Here is a 25,167-nt window from a genome sequence, read left to right on the forward strand (position 1 = left end):
CCTTGACATGGCTTTTCATTGAAGATCTTAACATCATCCTTTCCACGGCTTGTCTTGAACCTGCAATCTTCCGACTGGAAGGCAACAATGCCAACCGCAGCACCGTTGACCGCTCTTCTGTAACATGTTTAAAAGTTATGCAAGTCAGACAATCATGCAATAAAGAGAGCAAAATGGTTGTCATTTCACAATCAGGAGCTTCTCGGTTTGATAGGGGGCCTGGAACTTAGTGTGGAGGATTGCTTGTTCTTCCTTGAATGTAATGTTTTACATTATGGACAACGTGCATAAGCTGGTCCTCATTATTATGGATGACAAACGTTACTTTTAGGTTGTTATTTTTGCACATAGAAAGTCAAAGGCGGGACTCAAACCCTGGACCTTTAGACTGGGAGACAACAACACTGACAGCTGCACCACTGTGTTGGCTTCCACAAATTGAACGGAAGTCATACTTATTAAATGTCGTTAAAAAAAATATCATGCTATGGTATGACATTTTGATCACATTTTGGACGACATGCTATAGGATGACATTTTTCATATTTTGGACGACATGCTGTAGTATGACTTTTTTGTCAAATTTTGGACGACATACTATAGTATGACTTTTTTTTATCATATTTGGGATGACATGCTATAGTATGACCTTTTTACCATATTTTAAACAACATGCTATACTATGACTTTTTTATCATATTCGGGACGACATGCTATAGTGCGACTTTTTTTTTCATATTTTGGACGACATGCTATAGTATGACTTTTTTTTCATATGACTCCAAGGTTCCTCACAGTTTTGCTGGAGGACAGGACAATGCCATCCAGAGTAACTAAGTGATGAGAGAAAGAGTTTCTGAGGTGTTTAGGACCAAGTACAACAACTTCCGTTTTGTCTGAATTTAGAAGCAGCACGTTTTTGGTCATCCAGGCCTTTAATGCCTTTTAGACAGGCTTCAAGTTTTACTAACTGATTAGTTTCATCTGGTTTTATAGAAAGATATACCTGAGTGTCATCTGCATAACAATGGAGTTATGAAGTCAATGAAGTCACTACTGCTGAGAGCTCAACAGAGCTGTGACTCTTTGTCAGCCTGGCTACAGTGCTGAAAATAAACCTGGGGTTGTTCTTGTTGTCCTCTATTAATGATGAATAATATAAGGTCCTGGCCTTATGAAGGGCTTTCTTGTATAATAATTAGACTATCCTTCCAGGCCAGGTGAAATTCTTCTAAATTAGTGAAACGCCATTGCCTTTCCAGCTTTCTAGTCACCTGCTTAGCAGAGCGTAATTGGGAGTTGTACCATGGAGACAACCTCCTCTGATTCATTACTCTATTTTTCAGAGGGGCGACATTATCTAGAGTTGGACACAGAGATGCTGCAGTGTTTTGTACGAGATGATCCACTTGTGTGGGACCAAGATCAACGTAGATGCCTTCCACTGCTTTAACACACGGCATCGAAGAGAATAAGCATGTAACTGCTTCCTTAAACTTGGACATGGCATTTTCTGACAGACATCTACTGTAGTGGGATTTATTCCCACATGCTGTGTAGTCCATTATTGTAACTTCAAATGTTAATAAGAAGTGGTCTGACAAAACAGGGTTTTGAGGAAATACAATAATATTTTCAGTTTCCATGCCATACGACATAACCAGATTGAGGGTGTGGTTACCACGGTGACGGGGTTTATTTACATTGAGAAAAGCCTATAGAATCTAATAATGAGCTGGAAGTAGAACTGAGGCTGTCGTTGTCCACGTCAACATGAATGTTAAGGTAGGTAGGTAGGTAGGTATTTACTTTATTAATCCCCGAGGGGAATTTTTTTTTTTTAGGTAGGTATTTAAAGTCACCCAGTATCATCACTTTATCTGAACTCAGCACTAAATCAGATAAAAAGTCAGAGAATTCAGTTAGAAACTCTGAATAAGGACCAGGTGGGCGATAAACGACAACAAATAGAATCGGTTTCTGTGCTTTCCAATTTGGGTGTGAGAGACTAAGAGTCAGACTCTCAAATGACACATACTATGCTAAGGACATCTTATGAGATTCTAGAAGACATGACATTTTGGACAGCATACTATAATATGACATTTTTAGGATATTTCACACATATCAGATATTTGATGACAGCTTTGCACACTCTTGGCATTATTTACATCAGATCCATGAGGTAGTCACCTGGAATGGTTTTCCAACAGTCTTGAAGGAGTTCCCAGAGGTGCTGAGCACTTGTTGGCTGCTTTGCCTTCACTCTGCGGTCCAACTCATCCCAGACCATCTCAGTTGGGTTTAGGTCGGGTGATTGTGGAGGCCAGGTCATCTGACGCAGCACTCCATCACTCTCCTTCTTGGTCAAATAGCCCTTACATAGCCTGGAGGTGCGTTTGGGGTCATTGTCCTGTTGAAATACAAATGCTGGTCCCACTAAGCGCAAACCAGACGGGATGGCATGTCGCTGCAGAATGCTGTGGTAGCCGTGCTGGTTAAGTATGCCTTGAATTTTGAATAAATGACCAACGGTGCCCAAACCCCCACACCATCACACATCCTCCTCCATGCTTCACGGTGGGAACCACACATGTAGAAACCATCCGCTCACCTTTTCTGCATCTTACAAAGACACGGCGGGTGGAACCAAATTCTCAAATTTGGACTCATTAGACCAAAGTACAGATTTCCACTGGTTTAATGTCCATTCCTTGTGTTTCTTGGCCCAAGCAAGTCTCTTCTTGTCGTTCTTCCTCAGTAGTGGCTTCTTTGCAGCAATTCAACCATGAAGGTCTGATTCACACAGTCTCCCCTGAACAGTTGATGTTGAGATGTGTCTGCTACTTGAACTCTGCGAAGCATTTATCTGGGCTCTAATCTGAGGTGCTGTTAATTTGCGGTTTCTGAGGCTGGTAACTCTAACGAACTTATCCTCGGCAGCAGAGGTAACTCTTGGTCTTCCTGTCCTGGGGCGGTCCTCGTGAGAGCCAGTTTCATCATAGCGTTTGATGGTTTTCACGACTGCACTTGAGGATACATTCAAAGTTCTTGAAATTTTCCAGATTGACTGATCTTCCTGTCTTAAAGTAATGATGGACTGTCGTTTCACTTTACTTAGTTGAGTGGTTCTTGCCATAATATGGATTAGGAGTGGAGTCGAATAGGCCTCTTCACTGTATAGAACTGTGCACCAACCCTGCCTCTGCACAACACAACTGATGGTCTCAAACACATTAAGAAGGCAGCAAGAAATTACACAAATGAACTCTTGACAAGGCTCACCTGTTAATTGAAAACCATTCCAGGTGACGACCTCATTAAGCTGATTGAAAGAATGCCAAGAATGTGCAAAGCTGTCATCAAAGCAAAAGGTGGCAACTTTGAAGAATCTAAAATATAAAACATATTCTGGTTTGTTTAACACTGTTTTTTTGTTTACCACATAATGCCATGTGTTCCTTCATAGTTTTGATGTCTTCAATATTAATCTGCAATGTAGAAACAAATACAAATAAAGAAAAAACATTGAACGAGAAGGTGTGTCCAAACTTTTGACTGGTACTGTACCATAGTTAGGCAAGGCAAGACACATTTATTTGTATAGCACATTTCAACAACAAGGCAATTCAAAGTGCTTCACATAAAACTATTAAAAGCAAAAGTTACAGTGCAGTGTATGACATAAAATATAGAAATAAAATACAGAAATGCAAGAAATTATTCCATCCTTAAACCTGGTTCAATGAAAGGCGGCAGCAAACAGAAAAGTCTTCAAGCTTGATTTAAAGGAACTGAGGGGTGCAGCACACCTGCAGGTTTCTCAGAGTTTGTTCAAGATATTTGGAGCTTAAAAACTGAACGCTGCTTCTACACGTGTAGTTTTGACTCGGCACAGAAAGGAGACCAGTCCCAGACGACCTGAGGGGTCTGGATGGTTCATGAGGTAGCAGCAGATCAGAAATGTATTGTAGCCCTAAACACACACATATTTAATTACAGCAATTTCGATATTATGGTTACGCCCTAGTGCATGCTCTAAATACACCCAGGTCAACCATAATCACTCTTCCCGTAAAAATTAAAAAAAAAAAAAATCAAAATAAAACAATTAATCATCTGGTCAAAGCCCACTGTGTAAATGAAGGATAGCAAAGCATTTATGAAGACAGCATTTACAGCAGGGCTGCTTCATGAAGGTCAAAATTGGTGGATAATTTAGATTAGATTAGTTTTTACATGACTATGAATACCTTTGTGGATAACCATTCGCACATATATCTGCCCGGTAAAGTTGAGAAGAGCCATTTGCGTGCTAAAGGAGCCACGCCCAATTTAGGCTATACCACTTTACGATTGGGCGGATTTGCCAAGTGTGGGCGGCATCGAAAAAAAAAAAAAACAATACTCCACAGTGATTGGACCATCTTCACGTCTATCTTGCATGTCGTCGTTCCATTGGCTGTTCGACGAGGGAGGGAGGGGGGGAATTAACGCGAAAACGCTTCGCTTTACAATGAACCACAATGGAGACTAAGTAGGAACTCGTACAAATTCGAGCTTTTAATTGATTTAATAACATGAAGTTCTATTTTAACGAGTAGCTTTACAAATCTGCAGTTTCAGAATTAAACAACGTAATCCCGGTCGGAAAACCCCAAAGTCGCGGACGAGACGAGCGAAGCGTGTCTACAAGTGTGGTTTTTTTTTTTTTTTTTTTTTTTTTTTTTTGAACAAGGAAATCGTCTCAGGCTAACGTTATGTAGCAAGCTAATCTCCTTTATTCATTCGTAAACTCCGAGTATCGTAAACTCTCCACACGGGTAAGCGCGTTTGAACTGTTTTATTTAACTAGCGGCATTCATTCACGTCGAGTCGGTTAAACGATAAGGGCGACCTTCACTTTAAACTCCGCAGTGGAAACAACTTTTAACAGATAAATCTGGGTCAAGTCTCTTCGCCGTGTCCGGTTTTTTTTTTTTTTTTTTGAGGAGGAAGGAAGGAAGGAAGGAAGGAAGGAAGGAAGGAAGAGGGGCAAAGAGGACTTTGTTCGGTTGTTGCTCCTCTTTTGATATCTTGACCAAATGAATATGTCCCACCTGTCCGGTGTTTAATCCCCTTTCGCAGGCATGACCGAGTACAAACTCGTGGTGGTCGGGGCAGGAGGTGTGGGGAAGAGCGCGCTCACGATCCAGCTCATCCAGAACCACTTTGTTGATGAATACGATCCGACCATCGAGGTGAGAAAGACAACAACAACAACAACAACAACACATCAGACACAGTGTCCCCCGCGGTCATTTTACGTGCATTAATCTCAAGATAATCTCACTAAAAAGGGGTGTCGTAACCGTGACATGACGCCACAGTCGTGTCGGTGTCACAACTATTGACGCCGTAGTGGTGTTGTTGGTGTCGTAGTAGATCAAAGGCCAAGCATGTCAAAATCTTGTTAAAACATGACAAAAAAAAAAAAAAAACCCCACTAGTAATTTAGTTAAAAACTTCAAACTGGTTGTAAAACTCTTTTTCTTTTTTTTTTTTCCCCCCAGTGTTAAATATGTCCGTAGATGGTATTGTTTTATAGCCGCTTAAAAAAAACAACAACAACAACAATTCAGGCTTCAGCAAGTTCAGACCAAAACCTTCACCGAGGTCTTGTTGCTGCACGATGCGGCGGTGGGACTGTCAAAAAAAAAAAAGAAACCAAACCTGGTAATCGGTACGTTGTTGCCGGACGTGTCCGGCGCCACCCGCGTGATTCGTGCTCGTGCTCCGCTTGCAGGACTCCTACAGGAAACAGGTGGTGATCGATGGAGAGACGTGTCTGCTGGACATCCTGGACACTGCAGGTCAGGAGGAGTACAGCGCCATGAGGGACCAGTACATGCGGACGGGAGAGGGCTTCCTCTGCGTGTTTGCCATCAACAACACCAAGTCCTTTGAGGACGTTCACCTTTACAGGTACGAGGTGGCTCGCGGGTGCGCGTGGACGCAGAATGCAGGGGGGGGAAAAAAAAAAAGAAGGAGTTTGCTTCTGTCTATTTCTGCCGCGTTGCGTTGAACTTGGCTCGGTCATTCAGACCGCTATGTATAGCGCACTAGGCAGGTTTATAGCCCGTCACCGCGAAGCCTATTTACAGAAGAGCAGGAACCCGACTCGGTTATCTGCAACGCAAATCTGCAGATCCGTGGTCGTACGTTCCCATATCGCGTAACTCCACCAAATTGCGTGCAGCGGTCCGTCCCAAGAGCTTTATGTTGTTTGTTTTGTTGAATTGTAAAAGTGCAAGTAGAGGAAAACATTTTTGAAAATTGTTACCTTATAAAGAGTCACATGTCGTCAATCACCTGTGATAAATATACTGCACATCACAGAAACCGCTTGAAAAATTCCCGTTATCTTTTTTTATTCTTTTTTTTTTTTTTGTACTTAAAGAACTGCGGTGCTCAAAGTTACAAACAAAAAAAATATATCCTGAGACATAGAAGTGACGACGGTTGACAAAACAGAGTCTGTGGCTTTGATCTAGAACACGTGAGGTGTGTCTTCCCTATAAACAAGTGCTTTAAATGCTCTTCAATTGGATTCATTCAACACGTACGCACAGAAACAAAATGCAAAATACAGCCGTCAGGATGGACACGATCCGTGTGATTTACACTGAAGCGGGGAAGACGATTGGTCGTTTAATTCTTAAGACGAGACCACATTAAAGAGCCTCGCTTGGCAGTTATTTTTGTTGGTAAATCTGTGTGTCCTCCGATGCCGTCTGTTGAAACCTTTGTGCAGAGAAATGGCAGTCATTTAGCAAAATGGGAAACTCCCGCTCCGGTGTTGCAGGGATTTGTTAAATTTGAATTAATTATTGCAATCGCAAGATCGTAATTTGCTGGCGGGACCAAAAAAAAAAGAAATAAAAGCGATCCGGAAAAGAGTATCAAGTGTGGCAAAGATATCCCCCCCCCCCCCCCCCCCCCCGCGCGGATGGATCTGCCCGTAAGGGCGTCGGGGGGGAGGGGGGCACAACAAACGGCGCCTCCTTTAACGGCAACGCCGACTGAATTATTGTGGCAAAAAAAAAAACGAGACGGTCCTCGCTGCAGGAATAATCCGAACGCAAAAGCCGTCGCCCGTCTTAACCCGGACCGGGGCGGGTCGATGGCTGTTGGGAAAAAAGTTGGGCTGCCTCACACTCATTGATGTTCCGCCGCCTGCCGTCTCCTCCTCAGGGAGCAGATCAACAGGGTGAAGGACAGTGACAGCGTGCCCATGGTGCTGGTGGGGAACAAGAGCGACCTGAGTTCTCGCATGGTGGAGACGCGGCAGGTGCAGGAGCTGGCCCGGAGCTACGGAGTGCCGTTTGTGGAGACCTCCGCCAAAACCAGACAGGCACGTAGGAACGGCGGCGGCGCAGCGTGTGTCGGTTTGCGCCGGCGCACGCACGAGCGTTGGGAGTTAAAAAAAGAAAAGAAAAAAAAAAAGATCTGTATTAGTAATTCTGAAAATTGACTTCATCATGAGTTTTTTTTTTAATTTCTACATTTCAGGGTGTAGAGGAAGCTTTTTATTCGCTAGTACGGGAGATCAGAAGATACAAGGAGACCAACCGCAGCAACAAGAAGAGCAAGAAGAACACTCAGAGACGTTGTGTAATACTATAGTCACACACACACACACACACACACACACACACATCCTGCCAGCATCCCTTAGAGCACTTGTTTCACGCCACCACACACACTTTGCTCACCTCTGTCACCCTGGAGAAGCTCGGCTCCGCACAGGGAGGCAGACGTGACAAATTTACATTTCTATTGCCATAACAGTTTCCACTAACAGTATGTTGCCACAAGATTTACCATCTATTCATCCATGTGCAGTGTCCATTTAACACAGATTTATATATATTATTATTATTTTTTTTTTTTTGGATTACCAAAACAACAAGAAACCGATGTTCTATTTTTTATTCTTAGTTAAAGGCGCCATTTCTTTTTTTTTTTTTTTTTTTTTTTTAAATAGTCCTGCCATTGTTTTCAGCTCCTGTTAACTATGAAGTGATGCATCACTGCATTTATCACTCACATCAGACGATGCACAAAATCATTTTAGGACTCAACCCATTTCATGTTTTTTTTGTTTTGCATATTTTGTGACTCTGTATTTGACTTTTAAGAAAACAGTATTTAAATATCTGATCATTTGTTTTCTGGCGAAAACATTTGAACTTGAGACAAATGTTTGCTCCAAAACGGGAGCCCAGAAAGAACGTCTTCCGCTTGTGCCGGCGCGACTCGGGGGCTTGAAACGACAGCGATGTCTACGACTTAAAATGTTTTTGTCCTCGAGGGTTTTCAGCATATTTTACAGCAACAAATCTTCAGAACCGTGTTCCAGGTGCACTTTATTCATTTCCTGGTTATGTGTTTATAAGAGAATTTTAGGATTGGTGCGAGGTTTACTCAGGAGTACGGTTTTGCACCCAGCCGTGTCAAATGATTGGCCGAGACGTGACACTCCTGCTCGTCGTGTTGCGTCACCGTCGGCCCGTTGTTTTTGACACGTCAGCTCTGCTGTCGGTCCCACACGGCCCCTGTATTCCAAAGTCCTCTTTTAAAAGCAGCAGTAGGCGGCGGCGGCGGCGGCGGGTTAGGTCAGACCGCACTCCACCGCAGCATGTAATCGTGATTTAAAAAAAAAAAAAAAAAAAAATGTGGTACTGCACATAACATTTAAAAACACACGGATACTGAAACCAGATTCTTACGTTGGCAGCAAGTCTCCAGTGTTCAGGTCACGTCGAGTGATCGTACTTGACGCGGGACGATAAGGATATTCGTTAGGGGAACAATTTTTCTGCAGCGGCGCTCGACCTCCTCGATCGTTACCGCCCTCCTAAATGGAATGGATTGCTAAATTTTCTATTTTTTTTGTACGACCGCAAACGACATTTAAAAAGCCACATCTGCATTAACAAAGCGGCGTCTGCACGGTTACGTAACGACATCAAAGTTCAATGCGCGAACCTCAGCGGGGCCGCATCCTCCCCAAACGAGTCAATCCATCCGCGCGGGGTTGTTTCCCCGCTGAGGTGTAAGCCAGCAGGCTGCTAGAGCCCGTTTCATTGCTGTTCAAAATGGGATTCGGAGCGACTGCATATTTTACATATTAAAATGTTCAAAAACTTGATTCGACGTGAACAATTCTCAGTGACGGCTCTGTAAAAAAAAAAAAAAATCTGTAACGCACTCTGCTGTAATGACCAAGTAAACATCTTTAGCTTTACCATCGTGTCTGTTTGCTTTTATCCAAGATTGATCTTTACTCGAGTGAGCCTTTCGGGAGGATAAAAGTGTTCCAAGAAAACAACAACAACAAAAAACAGATCTGATCTGTGACATTTGACTTTGTACCGTGCATATTGGAACAAATGCTCCTCCACTCAAGTTTGTGCCTTCAAAAATGAAAGATGATTCAGTCTTTTGTTTTTGGAAGCGTTAAAGCAGTTGAGAAGAAGAGAAGCGATTCATGTGGTTTGACTTGAGGCCATGATGGCGAAAGGGAAAGTTCCTCTCTTCGTTTCCGTGTGCACGTTTACTTTTATGTCAAATTAAACTCGGTGTACCTTTTGTAGGCTTGTGTGGTTCAGCGTATCGTGTGTACGTTTTGTCACCATGAGTGTGTTTTTTTTTTTTTCTTTCCCCGATAGTAATCACCATAGCCGACAGCCCAAAAGGAATTCATTGCTTTTTGATTTTATTTTACAAAAGACTCCACTCACTGACGTTAGAATAGAAAACGTAGAAAAGGTGTGATATACATTCATTTTTACAAGCGCCAAAAAAAGGCGCAGAAAACACGGCGAGAGGCCCAACAGTCACCGGGAAGGAGGCACGCCGGCCGGCTACGGTCTCACCATCCAAAACGAGACACCAGCTTGCTCTGGTCGTCCAAATCTTTCTGGACCTTCTTCCTCATGTAGAAGATGGGACAGTCGCGGCTGCGCAGGAGCGAGACGAGACCAGCGTTACCGCAATTCCGCAGCAAACAAACCGGCTGATCGCCGTTATGGTAAAACGTGTGTTCACCTGGTACAGAGCACGTCCTCGTGGAGGGAGCCCTGGCAGCGCTGGCACTGAGTCCACAGGCGGGAGAAACGCTCCTCCAGTGCATTCTGGTGGAAGATCTGCAAATCAGCGACCCGGATTAGTCAGCATGTTGTGTTTTTGGATGTTAAATCTCTTTAAAAACGGTCCGATGAAGAACTGCCTCTCTGTGACCATTTAGCCGGCACACCTGTGGCGAGGCCGAAGGCAAACAATTAGGAAAGTCAATTTGGTTTTAAAAATGGAATCAAACCGAATCAAATCAAATCGTGTTTAGCTCGATGCACTTGCGTGCTTTTTTTTAAAAAAATTTTTTTTTTTTATCTCAATTTCCCTTCCAACAAATTCTCTGCGCTCTGAAGAGTCCTGACGGAGCAAGGTGATAATATTAAATATTGGTTTTCTTGAAACGCAGGAAAACGGGGCTGAGACTTGAACGAATCAAATAAAGCTGCCCCCCATCGGGGAAGAAGACCAACTTGTGAGGTGATGAAGTCGTGTGGAAACTTGCCTACCTCTTTTTGGTACAGCTCGGACTCCTTTTTCTTACAGAAATCACAAACAGCCGCTGCAATGAGACGTGTTAAAATGTTAAAAAAAAATATATATACACACACAGATAAAAGGAAAATAATCGTGGACCAGACCTGTGCTGAGAAATGAAGATATTTTTCTAAAAGCATCACCTTAACTCAAAGTGAATATCAAAGGAGAGTAAAAGAAACCAACACACCATCCGTCTTGAGCACAGCTTTGCAGCCGATACAGGTGCTTCTCCTCTGAGCGAAGGCCATGAGGCCCCCGATCTTCGAGGTCAACACGGTCTTACAGCGAGTGTGGTCGCCCTCTGAAAGATACGGCAAGATCGACGGCAACGTTAACATCGGAAATCACCTACAACAACACACAATGGCTAGTGCCATTTTATTCACTCAACCTGCACGGCTCTGTTACATCGCTCCGTTTTGACTGAAGAAACTTGGGACACCTGGTTTGGTTGGTTTACGGTTGCTACATTTACGCACGATACGCAAAAAGATGAGATGCAGATTGTTTTGATGATCGATCTGAAGATGACCGAATTGCAGGTTCTGCTTTAAAATGCCTCCTCCACTCCGGCGGTACTCGTTTTTCACCGATATGCTCGTTAAGTCACTGAGGACACCAGGATATATGTGTGTGTGTGTGTGTGTGTGTGTGTGCCGACTTACTGAGCAGGACGCTCTCTGCCTTGCTTTCTCCCAGGATCGGCTCAAATATCCTCAGCAGGGGTTTAGACAGCTGCTGTTCCAGGTAGTATTGTGTGTCGATGGGAATGTTGTTCTCCAGTACGTAGATCGGGTCCTGAAACACCATGTGGGAGAATCAGGATCACCACCACGACTTAATGTGTATAATGAAGGAAAAAGGGCTGCAAACGCGCACGTCAGACAATCAAAGACGACGGCACGCGCGCACACACACACACACACACACACACACACACACACACACACACACACACACCTCTGACTTCATGTACGCCGCTGCTCCCTTTGCAGACTTGATAATGACGTAGGGAACTCGGTCTCCCAGGTTGGGGGCGCTGCCTGCATCTCTTTTTCGCATCCTGCAAGACATTATAGGGTTAATTTCACACACACACACACACACACACACACACACACACACACACACACACACACACACACACACACACACGTTGTTTCTAATAAGACGTCAGCGATTGATCGGACCTTTGTGCCAGCTCCACGTGGGCCTGTTTGGCAGCGTACTCCTGGGCGGTGCGCGTTAACTCCTTGGTGATGACCAGCTGGCTGATGTCGATACGATTGCACAGCAAGTCCGAGATCACTTCTTTGGCGTGAGCCACGGCGCCTTCAGGGTCCCTGAGGACACAGCACGCCAGCGGTGATTCGTTTTATACATCCGGGCAATAAGACAGAGGGACGTCTGAGCATCAGAAATCCTACGTTTAGATGTTTTTTTTTTTTTTTTAGAAGCCAAATATCTTAAAAAAATGAAAATAACAACAAAAAAAAATAGTTCAGTGAGAGCGCGTGTACCTGTCTATGAGGATTTTCTGCAGGCAGGTGTTGATGAGGTTAGCCACCAGGGGGCAGTTGTCTCGGCGGACAGTCTCGATGCCTTTACAATCCATCTTCTCGTGTGTGTCGGCGCTGGAGGAGAAATAGAGGCCTGCGTAGCGCTTCTTATTGATCAGCAGGTAGGGGTAGTACACCTGTGGGAGTCACAAATGTAAGCTTTCATTAACACTGCTGTGAGCTGCTGCTGCTGCAATTAAAAAAAATAAATAAATATCGAAATAAAAATGGATGTGAATTAAATTACAACGATAAGAATATTGCGTTTATTCAAATAATAATTCACGCAGGACTTTTCAAAACAAAGTTACAGTGCTCTACATTGTTGGACAAGGATTAAAACATTTTTAAGTGCAGGATTTGTTTGTCCAAGTTTAAAGGGTACTTATTGAGAATTTATTGTTTGACCTGTAATAAAAGAGGCAAGTACACTTTATAGTGTCACATGAAATCTCAATATCTGTGTCGCATCTTCAACTCGTCAGATGTTACACATACATCTAGTTACTGTTGAAGAGGAAAAAAAAAAAAAAAACTTGAAACGTCCTTATTAACAGAGAGAGAAAAAAAACCTCGGTCATATCTCTGGCAGGAAAAAGAGCTTTGACAAATGAGTTGGACTGAAATGGTACCTTCTCAAACTCCAGCTTGATGGGTGGCGTGAAATGTGAAGACACCGACTCAGCTGCCTCCTTCCCGATTTCCATGGCTTCTCTTACTGTCGCGACTCCGAGCTTCACCATCACGGAGTCGGTGTCACCGTAAATAACCTTGACGGGCGGCAATCAAATCAAAAACACGCGTCCGTGTTTAAACTACAAAGAGGGACTGATCTGATAAGTCGGCTGTTATTCGACGTTCGAAATGATCGGGACCAGAAGAGAGTAGCTTGGTGCAGCGTTGGTGGAGGGCAGCCGCGCCCGTTCCTCACCTTGGCATCAGCTTGGTAGCCATTAGAAATGGTGTACTTGGACTCCACCAGCTGTTTGGTTGTCTCAATCATCTGTCTTCCAAACCCAGTGACACTCTGGACGAGACACAAGAAAATATTGGGAGTAAACTTCTCTAATACGTCTGTGGTGAGTTCCAGAGGCTGCGGAAAAGAAACGTGGAGCGACGCCGTCAACTTTCCACAAAACAGCGACGGCCTGTAGCAGTTCGGGTTTACACCAGCAGTACATCTGTTTTATATTGTTTACAGTTCTTTCTGCAGCTGTTCTGTGGTTTCTATTTCAGCACTAATCTCTGCGCTACATCTTTGTTTACGGCCCTTCTCTGACTTCACACCTGCTCACAACAGCAGGAATTGTACTGGTAGTCAAACGGGGACAACTCCATGTACAGAAACGTAGTAAACACTCGATGTGCTCGAAAGTGGATTTGAAGTCGAACAACACAACCTTGCTCCGTCTACTTGGGGACATTTAGCCAACAGTGGTCTTCCAAAAATATAAAGCGCTCACCTGCGAGATCTCGAGGCAGGGCAGTTTGCCCACCTGGGCCCCCGTGAAGCCATAGACGGAGTTTGCGCTGATTTTGAGGGCCAGCTGTCGACCGTCCAGCACCTGCTTCTTGAAAGGGTCGGTCTCCTTCTTCAGCTCTGTTTTGGCACTGTGGACGGACGAGAAGGACAATCCGAGAGGGACACCGCGTCAGCCGACTCGTGTGCACACCGAGAACGTGTTTATCTACTGTACACTGCCTATAGGATTCTTCCATTTAATATGTTTTGTGCATATATGGACATGGGTCATCTGGACTATTCCCGTCTTTTACAACCCTTGTTCAGACTGTTTATTTGAACCAATTCAAACCTCTTTCGAGCGGACAGCAGGTTCTCCAGGATCTCGGGAAGAAGTCCTTTCCTCACAGAGCTCTTCACAAACTGATCACCTGTAGGAGTCTTGATGAAGTCATCCGGTGACAAGCTGAGGACACACAACCACTTCAATTATTCACTCAGTAGTCATTCAAATGATCAGTCACCATGTACAGACCAGCATCAAAGGAAAAAAAAAAAAAAAAAAAAAAAGATACTGTACACGGTACTTGGTCATTAATTCACTGGCTTAAACAAGCTGCAGTTGCCCATGTTCCTGAAGCTCTGGTTCCAGATTACTGATATTATTACTGATTACAGTGATCAGAAGCCGGAAGAGGACGAGTGTGCATAAACACGGACGGAAAAAAAAAAAACATCCTCTAACTAGCGGACCATAAATCCATCCAAAACTCTAATGATAACGTTTGGGTGTTTATCTTTGAACATTTCATGTGTATACACACGGTTTTATAATCAAAGGTAGCCTTCTTTTTAAACCCGTTTAACATTGATTGACAGGAAGGAGTGTTTGATTTTCATGCCTGCGCAGGTGTGATGAGATAACGTAAGAGGACCAGGCTCGCTAAAACTATATAGTAAACCGCATTTAGCTAAAAATAAATAAATAAATAATAATTAACAATAAGCACAAAACACATCAAAAACTGCTACGCCGCAGAGGGAAAACCGAAAAAAAGAAAAGAAAAAGAAATGCTCACCCCAGTTTCTCCGCTGTGCCTTTTTGCAGCAGGGTGGTGTAGCACAGATTGTGAGCCATCATGATGGACGGGTACAAGGAAGAGAAATCCAGGGTGGTGATGGGAAGGCTGTAATATCTACACGGGGAAGAAGGTGGAAAGGTACATGAGAGGGCTGCAGCTACCACACAGTCATACTGACACAAACCAATGTAGACACACTTGCCCTTTCTCTGGCTCGATGACAGTCGCTCCGGTGTAGTCTTCTCCTCCTTGTGTCTTTACAACAGGCATGACCAGGTCCTGTTTCACGGCCTGAACGTGTCCAAACGGTTAGTTTCTGAAATCCGGCGCGTGCAGAAACTATATTTGCGTTTACCCTTCCTACCTGTCGGAGCAGCTGAGAGACGACTTTGATCTGCTGTCCTCTGGAGAGCAGGTAGGTGAGAGGCACCCCGGTCACTCGGGCCATCTCCATGTAGTTAATCACACACATGAGCTTCTGCAGCAGGCGCAGTGGGAGGTAGGCGTCTTTCAGGCAGTAGACTGCCAAACGGCGACGCGTCTGTTCATTTCCATTCTGACATGGAGGGGAAAGAAGAGGGGAAAGGATGGATGAGGAAAAATATCAACAATTCAAATTTCTTCTTTTTTTTTTTTTATGTCTAACTTGACCCATATATTTAAATATTGACGAATGAGGGCAGTCGAGTCTGCGGAACACGTAAAAACAATCAGCTGTGTGGGCTGGTGCCTAACCTGCAGGTCAGTGATGATGGAGTGTTGCACATCCTCCTTCTGTTCTTGCAGAAAATGGAAACTCACAGCGTTCAGGGTGTACGAGCGCAGTTTGTAGTCCCTGAGGAGAACCTGAGGGAAACACAGCAATCAGACTACAACCAAGGTTCAGTGTCTTCAGTGTCCCGATAACATTCACTGCAATAAACCACATATTATTTGCATTGTAACTTAACTATCATTAAATTAGAATACAGTGAACCCTCGCTATAACGCGGTTCACTTTTCGCGGTCTCGCTACTTCACGGATTTGCATCGTGCATTGTGTTCTGCATTCTGATTGGCTAAACAGTCTCTCCGCTTCTTCTCTACCTGTTTGTCAATAACGTTGCGGTTTAATATGTACACGTACGTAAAACAGCTTGCCAAATTAAAAATAATCGATGGTGGCATGTCGGTTTATAAGAATCTTTTTGCCCAGAAGAAAAAGAGCGACAACAACTACCGATAACTATGTTCTTCTCTCGAAAAACCACACCTGCACCGCCGGCTTTAGAAGAAAGAACCGCTGCAGAGCGGAGTCAGGATGCAGCGGCTCAGTCAGAAGAGCAGTGAAATACACGAGTCACTATTTGTCCGACTGTACTTTGTATTTGTTTTCATAATCATTTTTCATTTCCTCCCGTTCTAATCCAATGACTCGGGTCGCAGTGGGGCGGTGCCGATCTCAGCAATTTGAAGCCTTCAGTTCGTATTGATGATTAAAATTATTATTTTACAGTACAGTAGTTATTTGTTAAAAAAAACACATTTATACAGTACTTTTATTTGTTAAACAAATGCTTGGGCTTGTAAAAAGGTTTTGTTCTTTGGTTTCAATGTATTATGGAGTATTTCATTGTATAATAATTGTAAAAAAAATAAAGGTTCCTACTTCACGGATTTCACCTATCGCGGTCTCTATTTGGAACGTAACCCCCGCGATAAACGAGGGTTCACTGTATATATATATATAATAGAAAATGCCGACCTGCAGCAGATCGAACTGAACTCGGCCCTCCATGTTGATGCTCTTGTTCTCTCTGCGGCCCATCTGCTTGCTCTGGAAATTTGATTCTCGCATCACTGATTTGACCCCTCGCATTCGGCCCAAGTATGGAAAGTAATTGACCTGAACGCAAGAGAAAGTGTATTAGTGAGAGGAGGAGAAAACAGAAATGTCTTAGTCCAAACATAAAAGGGAGATCTTAAGCACTTCTGAACAATCTTTCGTACACGTTTTGAGGCTTCGTTGGCCCAAAATATATTCAAGACTTAGGTATTGGATTGAAGTGTGAAATGAATGCGTCTCCATCTCACCTTTAAAGTAGCTGCCCTGTTAAGGAGGTAGGGGAAGTCAAAGTTTTGGATGTTGTAACCAGTGATGATGTCAGGGTCCACCGTCCTTAAAAACTCCGCCCAGCTCTGCTCAGCCAGAGACAAAATAAAACCACAGATGAAGAACAACACAACCGTGCGGCAAAGAAAAGATGTCAGAACGTTGTTTTTCAGGGCGTGTATACCTGCAGCAGCTGTTTCTCCTGAGTGAAGCACAATATTTGAGAGCCAATGATGCTGGCGCAGGACTGGAGGGTGAACACGGTGCGAATGAAGGGCTCCGTCTCGCCCTGCCGCTGCACCATCGACGCTATCTGGATCACAGGATCTTTGTCTGGTTCGGGGAAGATTCCTGGGAAGAAAAAGAGACGACGCCAGAGTCAAAAACTGCGTTTGATTTTCCTGCGTTTGAATAGTAACAGAATAGGTCGATGGTTTGCTGCGTTGTAAGAATGCGCCAGAGAGAGAAATAAAAAAAAAAAAAACACCTTTTCTTCCTGCACACTCTATGTCAAAGCTGAGGACCCTGAGCGGTGCGATCCTCTGCCAGTCTCCCTCAGCTGGGTGACTTATCAGATCCGTCCATCCCACGTCCACCTCATACTGACACAAAGACACCTGGGGGACAAACACAAGAGGCGAACGTTCACGAACTCTGTTGGTTCCAGGCCCGAGAATACAAAAACAGTCTGACGACAGAGAAGTGAACGGTTGAGCGTCGTAGAAATCTGATCTGCCGACGAGGCGGATTGTGTCACGAAACAAGTCAAATGTAAATGAGACCGACCTTGCCTGAGGACTGAGAGTCTGCGTCCGCCGCGCTCTTCTCTTCACGCAGTCTGTACTTGCCTTTGGGAAGTTCAATCCAGCAGCATCCCACCACATCGCAGTCCACCATAAACCTGAGAACACAGAGGAGAGGCTCGTCAGACTGGATTTACTCATCAGCTATTTCGGAAGAAAAATCATTGATATCGTATTCATTTTAAGTGCCATCTTTTACTAAAACAAGTGGGTTTCCCTGACAATAAATGTCAAGACTAGAATTAGTGAGATGTCAATGGTGCTACTGCATATAAGTTTAAGTAGACACAATCGTATACAAGCAAAAACATGTATACGGCTATAAAAAAAAAAAGATCAGTGCAAACAACAAACATCTTGATAAATAAACTCTTCAGAGCATACTTCATAGAAGTAAAATATATACCGTAAATATACGTTGCACCTCCCCGTTTCCATTTTCCTTGGTTATTTTAACACACCACAGGTCGCAATGAATCAGCTTCTTAAGTATGAAGCCAGATGTGCGCTCAGCATGCCATCTAATTTAGCTAACTCAATAAAATCCTCTTGACTGTTGCTTTTTTTTCCCTCCTTCACACACGCAAGATGAATTTCTTGTCTCATTACTTCCCCACAAGTCCACCACTTTGTTTACAAAACCAACACAATTATCAGCTCATGAAACTGATAAAATAAAGAAAAACTGATCACCTCAACATTTCCATCTGTTGTCAACTTAATAAAACTCTTCATCGTTTTTATAAAGCACACACACCTGATTTCAAAATCAATGTTGGCCTCGAAAGATTGGTAACTCTGGATGGGGAAAGTGCCAAACTTTAAGCCCTGTTCCAGCAGTCTCTTCGCAGGAGCGATGAGACGAGGCATCGCCATGGTGATCCGCAAGAAATCCAGAATCTGTCTCCCTTGGTAACCATACATGTCTGTGGGGAAAAGAAAAGAAAAGCTTAGATTTAAAAAAAAAAAAAATGACAAAAGCAACACGTCACATTATTATTATTATTTTTTTTTACTGTATAACATTACAAATCACCTTCTAACTTTGCAAAAAAAACAAAACAATTTGTGAGTGTTTGTGAACTTTTGTAGACACTTAATTTATAGTCACATGACAACAAACCCTCACCAGCATTTACAAATCACTTGTACTCACTCTCTTTGCGGGTGATGTCCACAGCCAGCACTGTGATGGCGATGTTGTCCTTATTGGAGCGCATGTCCTTCAGGACAGCAGAGTTAAGCTCCCTCTTAAATTCACCCAGGTTACTAGATGTGAACCCTTTTCAAACAAACATTGTGGAATTTATGAGAATTACATCAAGTCTTTTCCTCCCAAAAGCAGAAAACCTTTAAAAATGTGACCGCACAGAAAACTGAATTTGGTTTTTAGTAAAAAAAAAAACAAAAAAACCAACCTCTTATGAACTAATAACTAACGAAAAGATATTTGTACTAAGAAAATACAGGTTATCACATTAATACAAGTTTTAGAGGTTAATGACAAGAACTCACCACTTGGTGCAGGAATATAGAAGTATGGCGCAAAACCGTGGATATGACAGCACACGCTGATACCACTGTCTGTTACGCCAAACATCCGAATGATTGGGACTTTTCCTTGTAACTGTCCAGGCATGCCAGCCACTGTCGCCCCTGCAAAACATTAAAGTGGAAACCGACTTACAGACTATTTCTTCTCACAGAGGGTAAAGACATTTCACTCTGAGGACATCCTCGGCTCCCTAAAGTTGAGCCACACCACAATAAAGCCAAGATAACTAATACAACTGTGATCCTTTCATCTATTGGTAAAGGCCAGTTGGGTCCATTCTTCTGTGACTCAAATCTTTTGCGATAGTACTCCTGTCCTTTTTATATCGTTAAAAACATCAAATAACACAGAATCGGGTCAAAAGTTATCTTGACTTTGGCTTCAGCAGGAGTTAATAATCACCCAGATAATAGTCCAGATCAATCTGCTGGAACACCAAAGTGTCGGCTGATGGGTCCAATGAAGGAGCTTGAGGCCGCCGCCAGCGAGGGTTAAGGTCTGCTGAGAAAAGGTCACCTGAAGGGACAAGGAGGCGAGACGGAAGAAAAACCAACAAGCTTTATTTTATCGTGTCTGTGGCTGACAAATGTCCGAAAGCCGTCCCACACTGATCCAGCAGATGAAGCTCTCTGGGAGGACGGTTAACTAATTCCACAGATTACCGATTCAGGAATTAAGATTGATAAAAAAAAAATGTTACTGATCAGAATTAGAAAAAAAATGTCAAATCAATATTCAAAAACAAAAAATTTGTCGGCATAGGTTGGGTGCTTTGCGACTACAGTTCGAGTACACCAGGGGGTTAGAGATGGTGCAACACGTCAGCATTTTATTCACATAACTCCGCAATCTCAGCCCACCTGAGGGAAATCATTTCCTGTGTGCTTTTCTGTGTAACACTCACCTACGGGTATGACATCGTGCCCCGCCTGCCCCTCCATCTCCTCCGCATCCATCTCTGCTTCGTCAAACATCGACAACTCCTCTTCAAAGTGCGACGGGCTGTCCTCCCATTCACCAGCCGCTTTGCCCCGTTTGGCCTGGGACGCGCCCCCGACGAAAGGGCCACCATTGCGTCTCTTAAAATCCATACCTACCCGTCAAGAAAAAAAAAAAAAAAAAAAACTTAGGTGAACCAGAAAAGGCCAGAGATGATGAGAAAGTAAATCACAACGAAATAAAAACCTTTTCACGACAACACACCGACTACCTAGTAGCATCACCACCTCCCGTGAAGAATAAAGTGCGATGAAGGCGATCATAATAACGTAAGAATAAGAAAAATCAACACGAGCTGCCTGTCCAAACAGAAACACATCAATTACATGTAATTATACTAAACACGTTTGATGCATTAGGTTGGTTCTCATTTGATCTGATTATCTATCAAATCCTGAATAGACGAGAAAAGGGTAACGAACTGAACAACGCGTGGTTGATAATAAACGCTTGACACGCGTCCACGCAACACTTTACACGGTTTTGCATCAAAAATATCGAAGTTATATATTTGGGATGTTATTTGTTTTGCAAAGAGATAAAGCGGGCAGCTAGCAAGCGCGGCTGGAAAACACACGGCGGTTTCGCGCCACGGCTAACCTCACCAAAAAAACAAAAAACAACAACGAAGGACCCCGTGAAAGTCTGCTGTCCGCGTCCGACGCGTTTCAAACGAAGTTATGGATCCCTGTCGAAGTTACTTCTCCACGACGGACCCCGGTTGACAAACAGGCTCCCGCCACTCTTCTTTAACTTGTGAACTCTCGCCGACGAAAGCGCGGAAAGTTTCCGTTTTGTTGCCGGGCTCAAAATTAAAGGAATGGACAATGACGTCGCAGAAAGGGCGGGGCGTTCAGTCGCACTGAAGCGGAAGTCGGACGCTGCCAATCAACACCCGGTACAAGAACACGACCGTGTGTTCCCGGCAAAATGACGTCAGACGCGACGCAGCATCGAGGGAGGGAAACTTGATTTTTTTTTTTTTTTTTTGGTGCTTTAACGGCGTCCAAAAATGAGAATTTGCCCAAAATGAAGACATGAACAGTTTCTAGATAGATAGATAGATAGATAGATAGACCTGATCAGAGAGTGGCTGTGATCAATAGACTTTGTGGTAAAACACGAGCCCATTTGAAGGCAGCGCATCTCCCTGGAGGTGGGAGTTCAATTGCAAGCTCCGCTATTGGTCACTCTCGAACCAATCAGACCCCAATCAAATTCCGAGCGAACCAATCAGATGCGAGCTCATCGAGAACGCTGCATCCGGATCCAGTTGACTACTGAGCATCCTCTGCGAGCAAAGACATCCCTCTGGTAAGACAACAGTCACACCAGAATCCAAACAGCAAAACATAATCATAATAATGGAGAGACTGAAGAAAACGCACCTCAGTAACCTTCATTGTTTCTTCGGAAAGTTATTATTTTTTTTTTTGGGGGGGGGGGGTCAGGCAGTCCTCACATACGCTAGCAGCTGCTAGCGACTTATCTGCTAGCGGGTAGCGGTAAGCGTTTTTTTTTTTTTTTTTTTTTCTCGCTTTATTAGTGTAAATATACTTTTAATTGTGTCTAATAACTCCAGCGATTTGCAAGGAAAGTGACAGCTATAGTGGATTTGTGAAATACCCGCGAGAAAAGTCGCATTAACTTTGCCAGGCACACACACACACACACACACACACACACACACACACACACACACACACACACACACACACACACACTTAGGCACATCTACAGTAATAACAGTGTAAGAGTGTGTGTGTGTGTGGGGGGGTGTTTGGTAATGTCCACAGGCGATGGAAACGACAAGCTCTTAACTGTCTCTGTCTCTGTCTCTGTCTTCTCTGTCTGCAGAGACACAATGGGGCGCAGAAAGTCAAAGAGAAAGCCTCCTCCAAAGAAAAAAATGACAGGGAACCTGGACACTCAGTTCACGTGCCCCTTCTGTAACCACGAGAAATCCTGCGACGTCAAAATGTAAGGAACACAATGAAACTCCCAAAAGCTTTCGAATTGCATCGCGATTATCGTGACTAAAAAAAAAAGAACTTGTTTTCCAGGGAACGAACCCGCAACACAGGAATTATATCCTGCAGTGTTTGCTTGGAAGAGTTCCAGACTCCTATAACCTGTATCCTTTTAACCAATCATGCTCCGGTTAAGGTTACATCCACCTGTCTTTGATGTGTGCGCTCTTTGGTATGATTTGCATCTCTATTGGGGAGGAGAAGATCTCTGCAATATGTGAAAACGACGTCACAATTCTATCTGTGCGCACTTGGACTTTCCCTTAATCTTTCCTCAACAGATCTGTCCGAGCCGGTGGATGTTTACAGTGATTGGATCGACGCCTGTGAAGCAGCCAACCAGTAGTCACGTGTTCCTACCTCACCTTCTCTCCAACCTCGCTTTCTGCTTGGTGAATTAGCTCGCAAAATGTAGCCAAATATTTAATTTCTCTCTAAAAGAGGACCTGTTATGCTTTTCCTTCACATATCCAGTATAATGTCACAGTGTAGATGTTCACACTAAACATGGCCAAAGTTTTATACAACGAAAGCAATTCCTTTTGGAGGAAAAAAAAAAAAAAGTTTAAGACTGCTCTGAACACTAGGTTTACAAGAAGCTTCATTATGTGGTCACTTACAGTCCGCCACAATGTACAGACTGACGGTGCTAGGAAAAACTATAACTTAGTCATTTGGCAACAGCAGAATCGCATCTTACGAGCTACGTTAGCACATTCCCCACCTGTACACTCAGTAAGAGGGGCACATATAGAACATTTTTTGATTAAAAGACTCCACTCATATGTTAAGAGTAAGCCGGCAACGAGTGTAATATTGATCAAACAGAGACGTCCTGTAGTCTTTGTTGCTGCTGGTGTTTGTGCTCCGCTCTCGTATTCTGGATGGAATCCAGGCTCAAACACTCACAGATGCATTTGAGAAGTTCCAATCAAGCAGCAGGTTTAGATTTACTTTCAGTATCTCCACATTGGCAAAAGAAAGAGGCGTGAAAGAGCACTGGGTGCAGGCTTCCTGGAATTTGGTCAATCAGAAGAAAGTGGACTTTCTGAGGATTTACCTTAAAGAGACGGTAGCTAAAACAATTAGTTTTGGACAGAATGAACTGAGGGGCTGCATAAAAGGTCAGTATCAGATAAATTAGGAGTATTTTGAACTGTGAATAACAGAAAGCTCTAGCAGAGTCCTAGACTTAGTTTTTTTTTTTTTTTTTTAATTAAAAATGAGCATAATAGGTTCGCTTTAAATTCGTGACGTTCTTAGTTTGAATTTTGCCACACGATGAAACATTCCTCCGGCTGGGCCAGAGTGTTGCCATGTTGTTTTGACAGTAACCCATCTTCACTACAGTTCTCAATGTAAATGTTTTCATATCTTGTGTCAGTGATTAGTTATTGTATTAGATCATGATGTTTTTATTTTTCTGGACCAAACTTGTGTCATTAAGTTTAAGACTTAACTTGATTTTTAACAGCGTAAACATTCCACGTCCTTCTTTAGCATTCTACGTGATTTCTGAATATAGAAAATCTTATAATTATCTTTTAATTAGGTTGTTGTATTTAGCGGTTTTGACAATGTTACTTTTGTGTACCTTTCAACCCCATCATTAATGCACCAAAAAACCTTTTGTTTGTCTACTGCCAGATCTTTCTTCTTCTTTTTGGTCTTGTATATAATTATACTGCTTGATGTTCCCTTTTAAAAAAAAAAAAAAAAGAAAAAGAAAAGAAAAACACACAATCATGTATTTCTATTACACTATTTCAGTGTACTTCAAGGTGCTGACAATAATGACAAAATGAAATCACAACCAATTTTTTTCAGGTGTTTTTTATTGCACAAATGTCATGTTTAGTGAAAGGCATATAGAAGGGAAAAGAAAAAAAAAATCAAGAGCTTAGCAAAGATGTAAAGTTTGAATAATGTTAAAACAAAGCAAACACATTAAAAGGTGAAATGTTACTATACATTTACTCATCAGTGCCATTTTGGCCACCAGAAGGTAGTAATAATAATGATAAATTAATGCACTGTTAAAAAAAAAAAAAAAAAAAAATCCTACATTTGATTCAATAAAGGGAAAGATTAGACAAACTATAAAAATGCACTTTTCCCCCCCACTACAAAAGGTGTTAAAACATTGGATAGCACCGTACCAAAAGTACAACATCATGGCTGCTTCTGAATGACGGCGTGTCGTGGAGAGTGTTCGCATGAGCCTCATCTCAGAATTCAAAGCTAGTCTGAAAGTGTAAAAAAAAAGGACCGCTTCCTGAGCTTCCTGTATTTATAACTACAGCTGTATGTAAAGTGAACCCTGTGATAGCGAGTGGCACCTCTAACCTTACATTCACGATATCCGGTGGGTTGACAGTAATTTTAACACTGGACTCGTCCGCACATTTGGCATGATTAACATTAGCCAATATCTGGAAGCATATGGGTCTGCTTTGATACTGCCACGGGGTGGACAAAGTACTCGGACACTTTACTCAAGTAAAGGAAGCAATACCACAGTGTATAAATTCTGCATTACAATCCTTGCTTTAAACATTGACCCCTGTAAGTGTGCATAAAATCTTATTATATTCTTCTTACCATGACTGACAAACTCATGGTGTAAAAAAAAAAAACGGACAACGTCGCCACCTGAATTCTTCACAAGAAGTATAGAGTGACATGAATAAAATACTGACATTTAAATGCCTTAAATTTGTACTTAAGAGCAGTGTCTGAGTAAATCTACTTTGTTACAGTCCACTGCAGTTGTTGTTTTTTTGCCCCTTAAGATGAGGCTGGGTAAAGTGCAAATGGAGCCATTAAGGCACAGGCCAAGTAGAGAAGATTTCCAAAAGGATGGATGGAAAGAAAACAGGACTCACGTGCAGTACAAAAACACTAGTGACTAAGTTTACCAAGCTTCAAA

At 43.0% G+C, this 25,167-nt stretch overlaps 3 protein-coding genes across 3 annotated transcripts; 2 read left to right on the forward strand and 1 right to left on the reverse strand.

Moving 5' to 3' along the window:
* The first annotated feature begins 4,492 nt into the window (after positions 1-4,492).
* LOC138622380 (GTPase KRas) lies at positions 4,493-8,724 on the forward strand. Its single transcript, XM_069701132.1, has 5 exons — positions 4,493-4,823; positions 5,128-5,240; positions 5,786-5,964; positions 7,234-7,393; positions 7,552-8,724. The coding sequence occupies exons 2-5, from the start codon at positions 5,130-5,132 to the stop codon at positions 7,663-7,665; spliced, it is 564 nt and encodes a 187-aa protein (XP_069557233.1). The 5' UTR covers positions 4,493-4,823; positions 5,128-5,129; the 3' UTR covers positions 7,666-8,724.
* A 917-nt stretch (positions 8,725-9,641) lies between these two features.
* On the reverse strand, positions 9,642-20,301 carry pold1 (polymerase (DNA directed), delta 1, catalytic subunit). The gene is made up of 26 exons (XM_069701131.1): positions 20,114-20,301; positions 19,612-19,725; positions 19,170-19,310; positions 18,811-18,936; positions 18,412-18,580; positions 17,638-17,752; positions 17,339-17,468; positions 17,036-17,202; positions 16,833-16,937; positions 16,504-16,644; positions 15,495-15,605; positions 15,124-15,315; positions 14,962-15,050; positions 14,757-14,873; positions 14,030-14,143; positions 13,679-13,826; positions 13,147-13,242; positions 12,848-12,985; positions 12,177-12,352; positions 11,847-11,999; positions 11,617-11,719; positions 11,322-11,454; positions 10,844-10,957; positions 10,626-10,678; positions 10,093-10,190; positions 9,642-10,004 (listed from the first exon to the last, which is right to left on the reverse strand). Exons 1-26 carry the CDS (start codon positions 20,298-20,300, stop codon positions 9,917-9,919), a joined length of 3,318 nt encoding a protein of 1,105 aa, XP_069557232.1. The 5' UTR covers position 20,301; the 3' UTR covers positions 9,642-9,916.
* Positions 20,302-21,508: 1,207 nt separating this feature from the next.
* elof1 (elongation factor 1) lies at positions 21,509-25,139 on the forward strand. The gene is made up of 4 exons (XM_069701135.1): positions 21,509-21,522; positions 22,066-22,188; positions 22,272-22,342; positions 22,520-25,139. Exons 2-4 carry the CDS (start codon positions 22,073-22,075, stop codon positions 22,582-22,584), a joined length of 252 nt encoding a protein of 83 aa, XP_069557236.1. The 5' UTR covers positions 21,509-21,522; positions 22,066-22,072; the 3' UTR covers positions 22,585-25,139.
* Positions 25,140-25,167: the final 28 nt, after the last annotated feature.

This window comes from Brachyistius frenatus, unplaced genomic scaffold (genome assembly GCF_029030835.1).
Source record: "Brachyistius frenatus isolate BFR_SWC_R1_liver_20210118 unplaced genomic scaffold, ASM2903083v1 Contig_36, whole genome shotgun sequence".
NCBI classification, from domain to species: Eukaryota; Metazoa; Chordata; class Actinopteri; family Embiotocidae; genus Brachyistius; species Brachyistius frenatus.